Consider the following 17,420-nt stretch of genomic DNA (forward strand, 5'->3'; position numbering starts at 1 on the left):
ATGGTTGGAGGGAGGCATGGGGTTGGAGGGAGGCGTATGGTTGGAGGGAGGCATGGGGTTGGAGGGAGGCGTATGGTTGGAGGGAGGCATGGGGTTGGAGGGAGGCGTACGGTTTGAGGGAGGCATGGGGTTGGAGGGAGGCATGGGGTTGGAGGGAGGCATGGGGTTGGAGGGAGGCGTATGGTTAGAGGGAGGCATGGGGTTGGAGGGAGGCATAGGGCTGGAGGGAGGCATGGGGTTGGAGGGAGGAATGGGGTTGGAGGGAGGCATGGGGTTGGAGGGAGGCGTAGGGTTGGAGGTGGGTGTGGGGCTGGAGGGAGGCGTGGAGTTGGAGGGAGGAATGGGGTTGGAGGGAGGCGTAGGGTTGGAGGGAGGCATGGGGTTGGAGGGAGGCGTATGGTTGGAGGGAGACGTGGGGTTGGAGGTGGGCGTGGGGTTGGAGGGAGGCATGGGGTTGGAGGGAGGCGTGGGGTTGGAGGGAGGCATGGGGTTGGAGGGAGGCATGGGGTTGGAGGGAGGCGTAGGGTTGGAGGGAGGCGTAGGGTTGGAGGGAGGCATATGGTTGGAGGGAGGCATGGGGTTGGAGAGAGGCATGGGGTTGGAGGGAGGCATGGGGTTGGTGGGAGGCGTGGGGTTGGAGGGAGGCGTGGGGTTGGAGGGAGGCATGGGGTTGGAGGAAGGCATGGGGTTGGAGGGAGGCATGGGGTTGGAGGGAGGCATGGGGTTGGAGGGAGGCATGGGGTTGTAGGGAGGCATGGGGTTGGAGGGAGGCGTGGGGTTAGAGGGAGGCATGGGGTTGGAGGGAGGCATGGGGTTGGAGGGAGGCATGGGGTTGGAGGGAGGCATGGGGTTGGAGGGAGGCGTATGGTTGGAGGGAGGCATGGGGTTGGAGGGAGGCGTATGGTTGGAGGGAGGCATGGGGTTGGAGGGAGGCATGGGGTTGGAGGGAGGCATGGGGTTGGAGGAAGGCGTACGGTTTGAGGGAGGCATGGGGTTGGAGGGAGGCATGGGGTTGGAGGGAGGCATGGGGTTGGAGGGAGGCGTATGGTTAGAGGGAGGCATGGGGTTGGAGGGAGGCATAGGGCTGGAGGGAGGCATGGGGTTGGAGGGAGGAATGGGGTTGGAGGGAGGCATGGGGTTGGAGGGAGGCATGGGGTTGTAGGGAGGCATGGGGTTGGAGGGAGGCATAGGGTTGGAGGTGGGCGTGGGGCTGGAGGGAGGCGTGGGGTTGGAGGGAGGAGTAGGGTTGGAGGGAGGCATGGGGTTGGAGGGAGGCGTATGGTTGGAGGGAGACGTGGGGTTGGAGGTGGGCGTGGGGTTGGAGGGAGGCGTGGGGTTGGAGGGAGGCGTGGGGTTGGAGGGAGGCATGGGGTTGGAGGGAGGCGTAGGGTTGGAGGTGGGCGTGGGGCTGGAGGGAGGCATGGGGTTGGAGGGAGGCATGGGGTTGGAGGGAGGCATGGGGTTGGAGGGAGGCGTGGGGTTGGAGGGAGGCATGGGGTTGGAGGGAGGCGTAGGGTTGGAGGGAGGCGTAGGGTTGGAGGGAGGCATATGGTTGGAGGGAGGCATGGGGTTGGAGGGAGGCATGGGGTTGGAGGTGGGTGTGGGGTTGGTGGGAGGCGTGGGGTTGGAGGGAGGCATGGGCTTGGAGGGAGGCATGGGGTTAGAGGGAGGCATGGGGTTAGAGGGAGGCGTAGGGTTGGAGGTGGGCGTGGGGCTGGAGGGAGGCATGGGGTTGGAGGGAGGCATGGGGTTGGAGGAAGGCGTAGGGTTGGAGGGAGGCATGGGGTTGGAGGGAGGCGTATGGTTGGAGGGAGGCATGGGGTTGGAGGGAGGCATGGGGTTGGAGGTGGGCGTGGGGTTGGAGGGAGGCGTGGGGTTGGAGGGAGGCATGGGGTTGGAGGGAGGCGTAGGGTTGGAGGGAGGCGTAGGGTTGGAGGGAGGCATATGGTTGGAGGGAGGCATGGGGTTGGAGGGAGGCATGGGGTTGGAGGTGGGTGTGGGGTTGGTGGGAGGCGTGGGGTTGGAGGGAGGCATGGGCTTGGAGGGAGGCATGGGGTTAGAGGGAGGCATGGGGTTAGAGGGAGGCGTAGGGTTGGAGGTGGGCGTGGGGCTGGAGGGAGGCATGGGGTTGGAGGGAGGCATGGGGTTGGAGGGAGGCATGGGGTTGGAGGGAGGCATGGGGTTGGAGGGAGGCATGGGGTTGGAGGGAGGCATGGGGTTGGAGGGAGGCATGGGATTGAAGGGAGGCATGGGGTTGGAGGGATGCATGGGGTTGGAGGTGGGCGTGGGGCTGGAGGGAGGCATGGAGTTGGAGGGAGGCATGGGGTTGGAGGTGGGTGTGGGGTTGGAGGGAGGCATGGGGATGGAGGGAGGCATGGGGTTGGAGGTGGGCGTGGGGCTGGAGGGAGGCATGGGGTAGGAGGGAGGCATGGGGTTGGAGGGAGGCATGGGGTTGGAGGGAGGCATGGGGTTGGAGGGAGGCGTAGGGTTGGAGGGAGGCATGGGGTTGGAGGGAGGCATGGGGTTGGAGGGAGGCGTATGGTTGGAGGGAGGCATGGGGTTGGAGGGAGGCATGGGGTTGGAGGTGGGCGTGGGGTTGGAGGTAGGCATGGGGTTGGAGGGAGGCATGGGGTTGGAGGGAGGCGTATGGTTGGAGGGAGGCATAGGGTTGGAGGGAGGCATGGGGTTGGAGGTGGGCGTGGGGTTGGAGGTGGGTGTGGGGTTGGAGGGAGGCGTAGGGTTGGAGGGAGGCATGGGGTTGGAGGGAGGCATGGGGTTGGAGGGAGGCGTAGAGTTGGAGGGAGGCGTGGGGTTGGAGGGAGGCGTAGAGTTGGAGGGAGGCATGGAGTTGGAGGGAGGCATGGAGTTGGAGGGAGGCATGTAGTTGGAGGGTGGCATGGGGTTGGAGGTGGGAGGCATGGGGTTGGAGGTGGGAGGCATGGGGTTGGAGGTGGGCGTGGGGCTGGAGGGAGGCTTGGAGTTGGAGGGAGGCATGGGGTTGGAGGTGGGTGTGGGGTTGGGGGGAGGCGTAGGTTTGGAGGGAGGCGTGGGGTTGGAGGGAGTCGTGGGGTTGGAGGGAGGCATGGGGTTGGAGGGAGGCATGGGGTTGGAGGGAGGCGTGGGGTTGGAGGGAGGCGTGGGGTTGGAGGGAGGCGTGGGGTTGGAGGGAGGCATGGGGTTGGAGGGAGGCATGGGATTGGAGGGAGGCATGGGGTTGGAGGGAGGCGTAGGGTTGGAGGGAGGCATGGAGTTGGAGGGAGGCATGGGGTTGGAGGTGGGTGTGGGGTTGGAGGGAGGCGTAGGGTTGGAGGGAGGCATGGGGTTGGAGGGAGGCATGGGGTTGGAGGTGGGCGTGGGGCTGGGGTTGGAGGTGGGCGTGGGGCTGGAGGGAGGCATGGGGTTGGAGGGAGGCATGGGGTTGGAGGGAGGCATGGGGTTGGAGGGAGGCATGGGGTTGGAGGGAGGCATGGGGTTGGATGGAGGCGTAGGGTTGGAGGGAGGCATGGGGTTGGAGGGAGGAATGGGGTTGGAGGGAGGAATGGGGTTGGAGGGAGGTGTAGGGTTGGAGAGAGGCATGGGGTTGGAGGGAGGCATGGGGTTGGAGGGAGGAATGGGGTTGGAGGGAGGCATGGGGTTGGAGGGAGGAATGGGGTTGGAGGGAGGCGTGGGGTTGGAGGGAGGCGTAGGGTTGGAGAGAGGCATTGGGTTGGAGGGAGGCATGGGGTTGGAGGGAGGCATGGGGTTGGAGGGAGGCATGGGGTTGGAGGGAGGCGTGGGGTTGGAGGGAGGCATGGGGTTGGAGAGAGGCATGGGGTTGGAGGGAGGCATGGGGTTGGAGGTGGGCATAGGGTTGGAGGGAGGAATAGGGTTGGAGGGAGGAATGGGGTTGGAGGGAGGAGTAGGGTTGGAGAGAGGCATGGGGTTGGAGGGAGGCATGGGGTTGGAGGGAGGCATGGGGTTGGAGGGAGGCATGGGGTTGGAGGGAGGAATGGGGTTGAAGGGAGGCATGGGGTTGGAGGGAGGCATGGGGTTGGAGGTGGGTGTGGGGCTGGAGGGAGGCATGGAGTTGGAGGGAGGCATGGGGTTGGAGATGGGTGTGGGGTTGGAGGGAGGCGTAGGGTTGGAGGGAGGCATGGGGTTGGAGGGAGGCATGGGGTTGGAGGGAGGCATGGGGTTGGAGGTGGGCGTGGGGCTGGAGGGAGGCATGGGGTTGGAGTTGGGCGTGGGGCTGGAGGGAGGCATGGGGTTGGAGGGAGGCATGGGGTTGGAGGGAGGCGTAGGGTTGGAGGGAGGCATGGGGTTGGAGGTGGGCGTGGGGTTGGAGGTGGGCGTGGGGTTGGAGGGAGGCGTGGGGTTGGAGGAAGGCATGGGGTTGGAGGGAGGCATGGGGTTGGAGGGAGGCGTAGGGTTGGAGGGAGGCATGGGGTTGGAGGGAGGCATGGGGTTGGAGGGAGGCATGGGGTTGGAGGGAGGCATGGAGTTGGAGATGGGTGTGGGGTTGGAGGTGGCTGTGGGGTTGGAGGGAGGCGTAGGGTTGGAGGGAGGCATGGGGTTGGAGGGAGGCATGGGGTTGGAGGGAGGCATGGGGTTGGAGGGAGGCGTAGAGTTGGAGGGAGGCGTGGGGTTGGAGGGAGGCGTAGAGTTGGAGGGAGGCATGGGGTTGGTGGGAGGCATGGGGTTGGAGGTGGGAGGCATGGGGTTGGAGGTGGGCGTGGGGCTGGAGGGAGGCTTGGAGTTGGAGGGAGGCATGGGGTTGGAGGTGGGTGTGGGGTTGGAGGGAGGCGTAGGGTTGGAGAGAGGCATGGGGTTGGAGGGAGGCATGGGGTTGGAGGTGGGCGTGGGGCTGGGGTTGGAGGTGGGCGTGGGGCTGGAGGGAGGCATGGGGTTGGAGGGAGGCATGGGGTTGGAGGGAGGCATGGGGTTGGAGGGAGGCATGGGGTTGGAGGTGGGCGTGGGGCTGGAGGGAGGCATGGGGTTGGAGTTGGGCGTGGGGCTGGAGGGAGGCATGGGGTTGGAGGGAGGCATGGGGTTGGAGGGAGGCGTAGGGTTGGAGGGAGGCATGGGGTTGGAGGTGGGCGTGGGGTTGGAGGTGGGCGTGGGGTTGGAGGGAGGCGTGGGGTTGGAGGGAGGCGTAGGGTTGGAGGAAGGCATGGGGTTGGAGGGAGGCATGGGGTTGGAGGGAGGCGTAGGGTTGGAGGGAGGCATGGGGTTGGAGGGAGGCATGGGGTTGGAGGGAGGCATGGGGTTGGAGGGAGGCATGGGGTTGGAGGGAGGCATGGAGTTGGAGATGGGTGTGGGGTTGGAGGTGGGTGTGGGGTTGGAGGGAGGCGTAGGGTTGGAGGGAGGCATGGGGTTGGAGGGAGGCATGGGGTTGGAGGGAGGCGTAGAGTTGGAGGGAGTCGTGGGGTTGGAGGGAGGCGTAGAGTTGGAGGGAGGCATGGGGTTGGTGGGAGGCATGGGGTTGGAGGTGGGAGGCATGGGGTTGGAGGTGGGCGTGGGGCTGGAGGGAGGCTTGGAGTTGGAGGGAGGCATGGGGTTGGAGGTGGGTGTGGGGTTGGAGGGAGGCGTAGGGTTGGAGAGAGGCATGGGGTTGGAGGGAGGCATGGGGTTGGAGGTGGGCGTGGGGCTGGGGTTGGAGGTGGGCGTGGGGCTGGAGGGAGGCATGGGGTTGGAGGGAGGCATGGGGTTGGAGGGAGGCATGGGTTTGGAGGGAGGCGTAGGGTTGGAGGGAGGCATGGGGTTGGAGGGAGGAATGGGGTTGAGGGAGGTGTAGGGTTGGAGGGAGGCATGGGGTTGGAGGGAGGAATGGGGTTGGAGGGAGGCATGGGGTTTGAGGGAGGAATGGGGTTGGAGGGAGGCGTGGGGTTGGAGGGAGGCGTATGGTTGGAGAGAGGCATGGGGTTGTAGGGAGGCGTATGGTTGGAGAGAGGCATGGGGTTGTAGGGAGGCATGGGGTTGGAGGGAGGCGTGGGGTTGGAGGGAGGCGTGGGGTTGGAGGGAGGCATGGGGTTGGAGGGAGGCATGGGGTTGGAGGTGGGCGTGGGGTTGGAGGGAGGAATAGGGTTGGAGGGAGGAATAGGGTTGGAGGGAGGAATGGGGTTGGAGGGAGGCGTAGGGTTGGAGAGAGGCATGGGGTTGGAGGGAGGCATGGGGTTGGAGGGAGGCATGGGTTTGGAGGGAGGCGTAGGGTTGGAGGGAGGCATGGGGTTGGAGGGAGGAATGGGGTTGAGGGAGGTGTAGGGTTGGAGGGAGGCATGGGGTTGGAGGGAGGAATGGGGTTGGAGGGAGGCATGGGGTTTGAGGGAGGAATGGGGTTGGAGGGAGGCGTGGGGTTGGAGGGAGGCGTATGGTTGGAGAGAGGCATGGGGTTGTAGGGAGGCGTATGGTTGGAGAGAGGCATGGGGTTGTAGGGAGGCATGGGGTTGGAGGGAGGCGTGGGGTTGGAGGGAGGCGTGGGGTTGGAGGGAGGCATGGGGTTGGAGGGAGGCATGGGGTTGGAGGTGGGCGTGGGGTTGGAGGGAGGAATAGGGTTGGAGGGAGGAATAGGGTTGGAGGGAGGAATGGGGTTGGAGGGAGGCGTAGGGTTGGAGAGAGGCATGGGGTTGGAGGGAGGCATGGGGTTGGAGGTGGGCGTAGGGTTGGAGGGAGGAATGGGGGATGCAGCAGTGTCTTAAAAGATAGTGCAGCAAAAAGGGAGGAAATTAGCTTGTGCCTCAAGAACACAGAAGACAAACTGAGGAAGTGTTCTGTTAATGTGCAGGGGTCAGCAACAAACCACTTGGGTGGCCTAGCCAGTCTCTTGCCCTCCAACACGCTCAGCCCTCCAGCCCCGAAACCACCCACCTACCCTGCACCCACCCCCGAAGTCCCAAACTCCACCCCACCACACACACACACACACGCATACTCCTCCCTTTGAGCAGAGCGGGTGACGGCCTCTTTTGCCCCAAGCCCTGAAACTTCTCTCCTAGCTGTCATTTGGTTTTATTTTATTTTATTAGGATCCCCATTAGCTGATGCCAATGGCTAGTCTTACTGGGGTCCGACACACAACAAAAAATACATTACAGACAAAAGACTTTACAATGTACATACATTTAAAAACATGAACATGTAGTGTGCGTGTGTGTGCATGCATGCATCTACCAGTTATATGTCAATACATACACACAAAAAGTAGGTCACATGGGGGAGAGGCATTGTGGCGTGAGGTGTTGCTTTATGTTTTTTTGTTTTTTTTTAAACAGGTTTGCTGTTCATTTGCGCTATATGAGATGGAAGGCATTTCCATGCAATCAGTACTCAGTGTGGCCACCACCCCGTAAGCCAGGGCAGGGTACTGCTCCACAAGAGCTGGCTGTAGCTGCATCCCAAATGCACTACTAAATAGGGAATAGGGTACCATTTGGGATACACCCTCTTGGACCAGCTCCTTGGCAGTATTTATATCACTGTCTACATGTCTTCATGATTTATGCCACCATGGGCTTCGCAAGTACCACTGCACTTACACTACTTACAGTAACTGCCAAAAGCACATTGAATCACCGCCTGCCTGTTAACATTAGCATCCTGCCAACGTTCACACCATGCAGATGAGCTGACACAGAGGTACGGAGAGAGAGGGAATCAACAAACATAAACAATAACAGCGGTAGATCTAGCAAACAGATAACATGGACATTTGATTTCATTACTTTAAAAAAAGTTTCCCAATTCCGTTGAGCGACCACTCTGAACAATTTCACCCTTTATAGTCTGTCCATTGTGGTAGGGCCTGTTATATCATAGTAACACATAGCCCTATGGAGACTAACCCAGACCTACCCAGAGACAGCGAGAGCTGATATATGATCTGTTGGATGACATCTGATCCCGAACCCTGGAAAACACAAGCATCTGTCACATTTGGCCCTGAGGGGTGGGGACTGACACTGAACACAGAGCTGGATAGCCCCTAACCAAACCAGCACAGCCACAGGGACTCAAGAGTAGGCTGCTGTATAAATATACAAACCTGACTTTCCAAAACAACCCATGCCAGATCTCATAAACTTGACTTTATGCTCAGGTCAGAGGCTGCTCAAAGGGTTAAAGTTTAAAGCAGGAAGAAAAATAATACATAACAAAAAAGTTTACAATAACTTTTATATTGGGACTGAATGAAAAAGCAATTGTGAGTTGAAAGTGAAGTTATTATTATAGCGTCCCGAATGACAAAAACAAAAGAAGAAAGATGAGAAAAGACAGACATAATTACTCTCCCAATGACACTAAATGACTTTTATTGATCACAGACACGCTATAAAGCAGGCCACTAAATCACACGACGTAGACAGAGCATCTTCCTGGAGATCTGTTGTTAGTGACTAAGGAACTTCAGACCTGTAATTTAAGAAATGAGCTGGCAAAGGAATGCAATAAATCTTTGACAGCAAAGAGGAAGAAGTAAAATTAAAAACAATAAAGAGAGCAACTCTTATGTTTCTATCAGTTTGTGAAAGTGGGCGGGATTGTGTGTTACTTCATGAGATCTCACTGGGTGGTCCGGCCCACCATTTTTGTGTACAAATAAACTTAACCCCCATTGTGCTTCTCTGGTCCTCTGCTGCACCACACAGCACAGCACGAACACACAGACTACTAGGCTGAATAGTTGTGTGGAGGAATGTATGTATAGACGAGAACACCCTGACTGAACAAACACCTTACAAAACTTTATAGAATCACCCAGAAACAACAGACAAGATTCACACAAAGAACACCACTGAAACTGAGCTTAGGGATAAAAAAAAGTAGCTTTTATTTGGACACAATGTTTAGTTTGCCTCACTGCTGTGGTTTCTGTTGGATCTGTCAGCAAGGTGTAGGACTGGTCAGTCAGTCCGTCTGCCCCTGGTCTAGATCTCCATCAGCTGTTCAGTTCCAACAATCACCTCGTTAGTCCTTTCAGCTACAGAGTGAGAAGAAAGCACTCACAATTAGACATTTGAGTTAGAAGATTATGACCCCTTGTCCTGTAGAACCTGGTATTTGAGGTGAACAGGCCTAGGACCCCTAGACCTAGCAGGTGTAGCAATAGGCTAGTTCATTGTTTCGGGTTGTTCCATGTCATTTCAGCAAGCCAGGACACCCACCAACTCAGATTGTTCTGAAATTGTTTCTGTAGTAAGAAATATAAAAATAGCATTCCTGCAACATTATTTTGTTTAAATATAATTGAACTGATTGCACCCAAATTGGCCATTTTAATTTATAGGATTCATATAATATTCAATAAATATAGTACCTAACATCCGATTTGGACCATTTTTTTTTTTTTAAACAATGAGTAAGACATGAGGAATCCAAAGAAATTGTCAAAAGCCACCAACGGACCCCCCACACCCCACACTAATCCCAGTAGTATGGAGCTGCAGCTCGGAGTATTGTTTCTTCATCCTATTTAATGTGTTCTCAGTGAATTTGGTGATGTTTTTTTCCCCGGTAATAAATACCAATACCGTTCAGCGAAATGTGTCATTGTTGTTAGGTTCATGTCCCATCCTACATCCTGACATTACCAGGCTCTGTACACTAGATAATGCTGTACCCCACCCCCCCTCCCAATGTTAAGGGGAGAGTTAAACCAAATTACAAAATTACATATTGGTTTCCTTACCGTTTAAGCAGTCTATGGACAAGGTATGACAGCAAACCATGCTTTGGTTTTGTTGGCCACTGTTTCAAATGATAACTTTTTAGCATTTGTAGCACAAATCCCAATGCAAGTCAGTGGTACCTATATTAGAATTTTCACACTTCATATCCAAGTCATGCTAAAGTATCTAAAAATGGATTGTGTAACTCAATGTTATACAGTGCCTTCAAAAGTATTCATACCCCTTGATTTATTCCACATTTTGTTACGTTACAGCCTGAATTCAAAATGGATAAAACATATTTCTTTTCTCACCCATCTACACATAATACCCCATAATGACGAAGTGAAAGTGTTTTTAGAAATGTTTGCAAATTTATTGAAAATGAAAAACAGAAATATATACTTTCGGATGACTTGGATATGAAGCGTGAAAATCCTAATATAGGTACCATTGACTTGCATTGGGATTTGTGCTACAAATGCTAAAAAGTTATCATTTGAAACAGTGGCCAACAAAACCAAAGCATTGGTTGCTATCATACCATGACACACTGCTTAGGTAAGGAAACCAATATGTAATTTGGAATAAGTATCTATCCCCATAACATTTGGTGGGTTATTTAAAGTTTTTTCAATTTATATCAAGAAAACCATTATTTAATGGTCAGAGCCTGGTAATGTCAAAATGAAATCACATTTTATTGGTCACATACACATATATAGCGGATGTTATTGCAGGTGTAGTGAAATGCTTATGTTCCTAGCTCCAACAGTGCAGTAGAACCTAACAATTCACATCAATACACACAAATCTAAAAGTAAAAGAATGGAATTAAGAAATATGTAAATATTAGGACGAGCAATGTCTGAGTGGCATTGACTAAAATACAGTAGAATACAGTATATACAGTGAGGGAAAAAATTATTTGATCCCCTGCTGATTTTGTATGTTTGCCCACTGACAAAGAAATGATCAGTCTATAATTTTAATGGTAGGTTTATTTGAACAGTGAGAGACAGAATAACAACAAAAAAATCCAGAAAAACGCATGTCAAAAATGTTATAAATTGATTTGCATTTTAATGAGGGAAATAAGTATTTGACCCCCTCTCAATCAGAAAGATTTCTGGCTCCCAGGTGTCTTTTATACAGGTAACGAGCTGAGATTAGGAGCACACTCTTAAAGGGAGTGCTCCTAATCTCAGTTTGTTACCTGTATAAAAGACACCTGTCCACAGAAACAATCAATCAATCAGATTCCAAACTCTTCTCCATGGCCAAGACCAAAGAGCTCTCCAAGGATGTCAGGGACAAGATTGTAGACCTACATAAGGCTGGAATTGGCTACAAGACCATCGCCAAGCAGCTTGGTGAGAAGGTGACAACAGTTGGTGCGATTATTCGCAAATGGAAGAAACACAAAATAACTGTCAATCTCCCTCGGCCTGGGGCTCCATGCAAGATCTCACCTCGTGGAGTTGCAATGATCATGAGAACGGTGAGGAATCAGCCCAGAACTACACGGGAGGATCTTGTCAATGATCTCAAGGCAGCTGGGACCATAGTCACCAAGAAAACAAATTGGTAACACACTACGCCGTGAAGGACTGAAATCCTGCAACGCCCGCAAGGACCCCCTGCTCAAGAAAGCACAAATACATGCCCGTCTGAAGTTTGCCAATGAACATCTGAATGATTCAGAGGAGAACTGGGTGAAAGTGTTGTGGTCAGATGAGACCAAAATCGAGCTCTTTGGCATCAACTCAACTCGCCGTGTTTGGAGGAGGAGGAATACTGCCTATGACCCCAAGAACACCATCCCCACCGTCAAACATGTAGGTGGAAACATTATGCTTTGGGAGTGTTTTTCTGCTAAGGGGACAGAAAAAATTCACCGCATTAAAGGGACGATGGATGGGGCCATGTACCGTCAAATCTTGGGTGAGAACCTCCTTCCCTCAGCCAGGTCATTGAAAATGGGTTGTGGATGAGTATTCCAGCATGACAATGACCCAAAACACACGGCCAAGGCAACAAAGGAGTGGCTCAAGAAGAGGCACATTAAGGTCCTGGAGTGGCCTAGCCAGTCTCCAGACCTTAATCCCATAGAAAATCTGTGGAGGGAGCTGAAGATTCGAGTTGCCAAACGTCAGCCTCGAAACCTTAATGACTTGGAGAAGATCTGCAAAGAGGAGTGGGACAAAATCCCTCCTGAGATGTGTGCAAACCTGGTGGCTAACTACAAGAAACGTCTGACCTCTGTGATTGCCAACAAGGGTTTTGCCACCAAGTACTAAGTCATGTTTTGCAGAGGGGTCAAATACTTATTTCCCTCATTAAAATGCAAATCAATTTATAACATTTTTGACACGCATTTTTCTGGATCTTTTTGTTGTTATTCTGTCTCTCACTGTTCAAATAAACCTACCATTAAAATTATAGACTGATCATTTCTTTGTCAGTGGGCAAACGTACAAAATCAGCAGGGGATCAAATACTTGTTTCCCTCACTGTATATATGAAATGAGTAAAACATTATGTAAACCTTATTAAAGTGACCAGTGATTCCATGTCTATGTACATAGGGCAGCAGCCTCTAAGGTGCAGGGTTGAGTAACTGGGTGGTAGCCGGCTAGTGATGGCTATTTAACAGTCTGATGGCCTTGAAATAGAAGCTGTTTTTCAGTCTCTCGGTCCCAGCTTTGATGCACCTGTACTGACCTCTCCTTCTGGATGATAGTGGGTTGAACAGGCCGTGGCTCGGGTGGTTGACGTCCTTGATGATCTTTTCGGCCTTCCTGTGACATCGGGTGCTGTAGGTGTCCTGGAGGGCAGGCAGTGTGCCCCCGGTGATGCGTTGGGCAAACCGCACCACCCTCTGGAGTGCCCTGCGGTTGCGGGCGGTGCAGTTGCTGTACCAGGCGGTGATACAGCCAGACAGGATGCTCTCAATTGTACATCTGTAAAAGTTTGTGAGGGTCTGTTGCGCCTTCTTCACCTCACTGTCTGTGTGGGTGGACCATTTCAGATTGTCACTGATGTGTACGCCGAGGAACTTGAAGCTTTTCACCTTCTCCACTGCGGTCCCGTCGATGTGGATAGGGGCGTGCTTTCTCGGTTGTCTCCTGAAGTCCACAATCAGCTCCTTGGTTTTGTCGTCTGCAAACTTCATGATTGAGTTGCAGGGGTGCGTGGCCACGCAGTCATGGGTGAACAGGGAGTACAGTAGGGGGCTGAGCACGCACCCTTGTGGGGCCCCTGTGTTGAGGATCAGCATAGTGGAGGTGTTGTTTCCTATCTTCACCACCTAGGGGTGGCCTATCACGAAGTCCAGGACCCAGTTGCACAGGGTGGTGTTCAGACCCAGGGCCCCGAGCTTAATGATGAGCTTGGAGGGTACTATGGTGTTGAAGGCTGAGCTATAGTCATTGAACAGCATTCTTCCATAGGTATTCCTCTTGTCCAGATGGGATAGGGCAGTTTGCAGTGCAATGGCGATTGCATAATGCAACAATGGTGGACATCTTGAAGCAAGTGGGGACAGCAGACTGGGATAGGGAGAGATTGAATATGTCCGTAAACACTCAAGCCAGCTGCTCTGAGGATGCGGCTAGGGATGCCGTCTGGGCCGGCAGCCTTGTGAGGGTTAATACGCTTAAATGTCTTACTCATGTCGGCCACAGAGAATGAGAGCCCACAGTCCTTGTGAGTGGACCGCGTCGATGGCACTGTGCTATCCTAAAAGCGGGCGAAGAAGGTGTTTAGCTTGTCCGGTAGCAAGACGCCAGTGTCCACGACGTGGCTGGTTTTCCCTTTGTAATCCGTGATTGTCTGTAGACCCTGCCAGATACGTCTCGTGTATGAGCCATTGAATTGCGACTCCACTTTGTCTCTGTACTGACGTTTTGCCTGTTTGATTGCCTTAAGGAGGGAATACCTACACTGTTTGTATTCAACCATATTCCCAGTCACCTTGCTGTAAATGCGGTGGTTCGCGCTTTCAGTTTGCGCGAATGCTGCCATCTATCCATGGTTTTTGGTTTGGATAAGTTTTAGTAGTCACAGTGGCAACAACATCCCCTATTCACTTCCTTATGAACTCAGTCACCGTGTCCGTGTATATGTCAATGTTTATTCTCCGAGGCAACCCGGAACATATCCCAGTCCACGTGATCAAAACAATCTTGAAGCATGTATTCTGATTGGTCAGACCAGCGTTGAATAGACCTTAGCACAGGTACTTCCTGTTTGAGTTTCTGCCTATAGGAAGGGAGGATCTGATTTGCCGAAGGGAGGGCATTGGAGCCATCCCGGAAGGGAGAATAACAATGGTCAAGAGTTTATTTTTAGCGCGAGTACTACAGGCAATGTGTTGATAGAACTTTGGTAGCGTTTTCCTCAAATTTGCTTTGTTAAAATCCCCAGCAACAATAAATGCGGCCTCAGGATATGTGGTTTCCAGTTTGCACAAAGTCCAGTGTAGTTCCTTGAGGGCCGTCATGGTATCGGCTTGAGGGGGAATATACACGGCTGTGACTATAACCGAAGATAATTATCTTGGGAGGTAATACGATCGACATTTGATTGTGAGGTATTCTAGGTCGGGTGAACAAAAGGACTTGAGTTCCTGTACGTTATCACAATCACACCATGAGTAGTTCATCATGAAACATACATCACTATCTTTCTCTTTCTTCTTCCCGGAGAGTTCTTTATTCCTGTCTGCGCAATGTACTGAGAACCCAGCTGGCTGTATGGACGGGGACAGTAAATACGGAGAAAGCCATGATTCCGTGAAACAGAGTATGTTACAGTCCCTGATGTCTCTCTGGAAGGAGATCCTCGCCCTGAGCTAATCTACTTTATTGTCCAAGGACTGAACATTAGCAAATAAGATACTTGGAAGTGGTGGATGGTGTGTACGCCTCCTGAGTCGGACTAGAAGTCCGCTCCGAATACCTTTTCTCCGCCGGCGGCGTCTTGGATCAGCCTCTGGGATAAGTTCAATTGCCCTGGGGGATACAAACAAAGGATCCAATTCGGGAAAGTCGTATTTCTGGTCGTAATGCTGGTGAGTTACCGCCGCTCTGATATCCAAAAGTTACTTCCGGCTGTATGTAATAACACAAAAAACGTTCTGGGCTAATAATGTAAGAAATAACACACAAAAAATATATATATACTGCAAAGTTGCTTAGGAGCTAGAAGCAGAGCTGCCATGTCTGTCGGCGCCATCTTCCAGGATGTAGGATGTAGCATGGGACATGAACCTAATAATAACTAATTCAATAATTAAATTACTAATTTCTCTGAACAGGGGAAGAAAATCGTCACCAAATTCACTGAGAATACATTACATAGGATGAAGAAACAGTACTTCGAGCAGCAGCTCCAAACTACTTATCAGACATAGAGAACTGATATTGTATACTTGTTGTTGGGGTGTGATTGGCGTGGGGTGTGGGGGGTCCCGTGGGTGGCTTTTGACAATTTCTTTGGATTCCTCATGTCTAACTCATTGTTAGTAACAAGCTTGGTCCAAATCAGATTTATTGAATATTATAGGAATCTTATAAATTAAAATGGGCAATTTGGGTGCAATCAATTAGCTTAATTTCTCTGAGAACAAATTACATTTCAACAAAATAATGTTGCAGGAATGCCCTATCTTATCCGTTTCTAACAGAAACTATTTCAAAACAATCTGAGATGATGGGTGTCGAAATCCTCTTTCTTGTGCTTTTTGAGGTGGAACGACCCTTTCGTAAAACAAGTGTTTGATAGACTGAAGTCATGTTCTGGTCTTTGAAGTGCTCTTTCGAGCAGAAATTAAATGTCATAACATTTTACATTTTTTTAAACATTTTTAGTCATTTAGCAGACGCTCTTATCCAGAGCGACTTACATTTATTTTATTTATTTTATTGTATTACTGGCCCCCCGTGGGAATCGAACCCACAACCCTGGCGTTGCAAACGCCATGCTCTACCAACTGAGCTACATCCCTGCCGGCCATTCCCTTCCCTAACCTGGACGACGCTGGGCAAATTGTGCGCCGCCCCATGGGTCTCCCGGTCGTGGCCGGCTACGACAGAGCCTGGATTCGAACCAGGATCTTTAGTGGCACAGGTAGCACTGCGATGCAGCGCCTTAGACCACTGCCTCATAAGGTAGTTAACATGCTCAACTCAGACAAAAAGTATACATCTTCATAACGTGCCAAATCTACACTTTCCCTCTCAATATGGCAGATGGACCAGGATTTTAGGACAAAAATAAGGTGAAAACAGATGATACCTTGCCTCACATAAGGGCGATGCCTAACAGCCTATTGAAACACAAACACGAGGCGAGCCTGCTATCCATCCAGAGCAAGACAGCTATTCCAAACTAAACTGTGGGGAAAGTAATTCATGATCCATATAAAGACATATTTTAGTGTGAAGGAATCCGAAAGGCTTTGTTTTTGCATTCAGAGTTTGGAGGAAAGAGAAATAGAGCATGGAACACTGGGAGAGAAGTGTATTTCCAAGAGACAGTGAGGGAGAGGGCTAGTTGGAGGAGAGAAGAGCGTGTCTGTGTCCCAGAAGCCTGGAGAACAGTCTGGTTTCTTTATGAAGCAGCAGCAACACCTGCAGTCCCACCACCACCGGACTGCCTGCCTGTCTACGCAGTCAGCAGACGTCTGTCGGTCTGTGGCTGCCTGACAGGGTGGTCTCTCTCCACAGCAGACATACACTTCCATCTAACTGCTTTGTGAGTGGAGGCGTAATGCTTTTACCAGCCATGCTCTTCATTTATACTCTGACGAGAGAGGTGACCCACCTGATACGGATGGTGCACAGACGCAGACTGAGCCCCTTGAGGATCAACTGCTTCAGGTGATTTATATGTAAAGCAACTGCTCTTTGCTTCATATGGACAGCATTTCTGTATAAGAGAACCCACTGTTCACAGTGTGTATGTAATATGTATGTATACACAGTGGGCCAATAGCTTGGGACTGATAGTAGTCAGAGATGTAGATCTGATGGATAGCCATGAATAGGAGCACCCTGTGAAGTCAGATGAAAGGGAAAATCGCAGACAGTCACTGTAATAGAGATAAGGCTATCTAAGCACTATCAAATATAATGTCATAACAGCTGACATAACTTGTCCTAACCTGTCATAATATGGTCATAACACTGCCATGACCCATATTTTACAACTGTTGTGACATATATTGCGTTATGACACCTACATAAGTGTCAAAACCCACATTTATTCAAATTCTTTTTTTCCCTGACAAGAAGTTCCCTTTCGTTTGAAAGTTTATCTTAAATCCTTAGTTTTTGTTTTAATGAATTCTTTACAGTCATGTTATTTTAAAATCATATTTTAAATAATTTGTAGAAAATACACTTTATGACACTGTGAAGAAGCATTATGACCATCATAATCATATAAGCCAGATATGCCTATCACATACATGCCCTTATATCTGTCATCAGTCAAAAAGAGAGTGTCTTGTCCTGCTCCTGAAATCTGCTCCTGCATTCACCCCAGTCATCAGCAACAGAGCATTGGGGTAGGTGCATGTCTGGCATCAATGTTTGCACAATTACAATGATAATTTAACATGGTCAATAAATAAATACAATTATAGAACAAACATACTGTTGACAGGTTGGCTATGGTGTAATGAAACGTTTTGCCTTGTGTGGTAGGTTTTGTGGGTTTTGACACTTATGTAGGTGTCATAACCAGCCATAAAATAATGCAATAGATGTCACA

The 17,420-nt window shown here is 51.8% G+C and overlaps 1 protein-coding gene across 1 annotated transcript in view; it reads right to left on the reverse strand.

Moving 5' to 3' along the window:
- Positions 1-8,779: 8,779 nt before the first annotated feature.
- The window catches only part of LOC311098934 (translation initiation factor eIF2B subunit gamma-like), a 59,168-nt gene continuing 50,527 nt past the window's right edge, over positions 8,780-17,420 (reverse strand). The window contains exon 12 of the mRNA XM_084139488.1: positions 8,780-8,953. Within this exon, the coding sequence (XP_083995614.1) occupies positions 8,901-8,953 (53 nt within the window). The 3' untranslated portion in view covers positions 8,780-8,900. The remainder of the gene's footprint in view (positions 8,954-17,420) is intronic.

This window comes from Coregonus lavaretus (assembly GCF_964263955.1).
Source record: "Coregonus lavaretus genome assembly, chromosome: 23".
NCBI lineage: Eukaryota > Metazoa > Chordata > Actinopteri > Salmoniformes > Salmonidae > Coregonus > Coregonus lavaretus.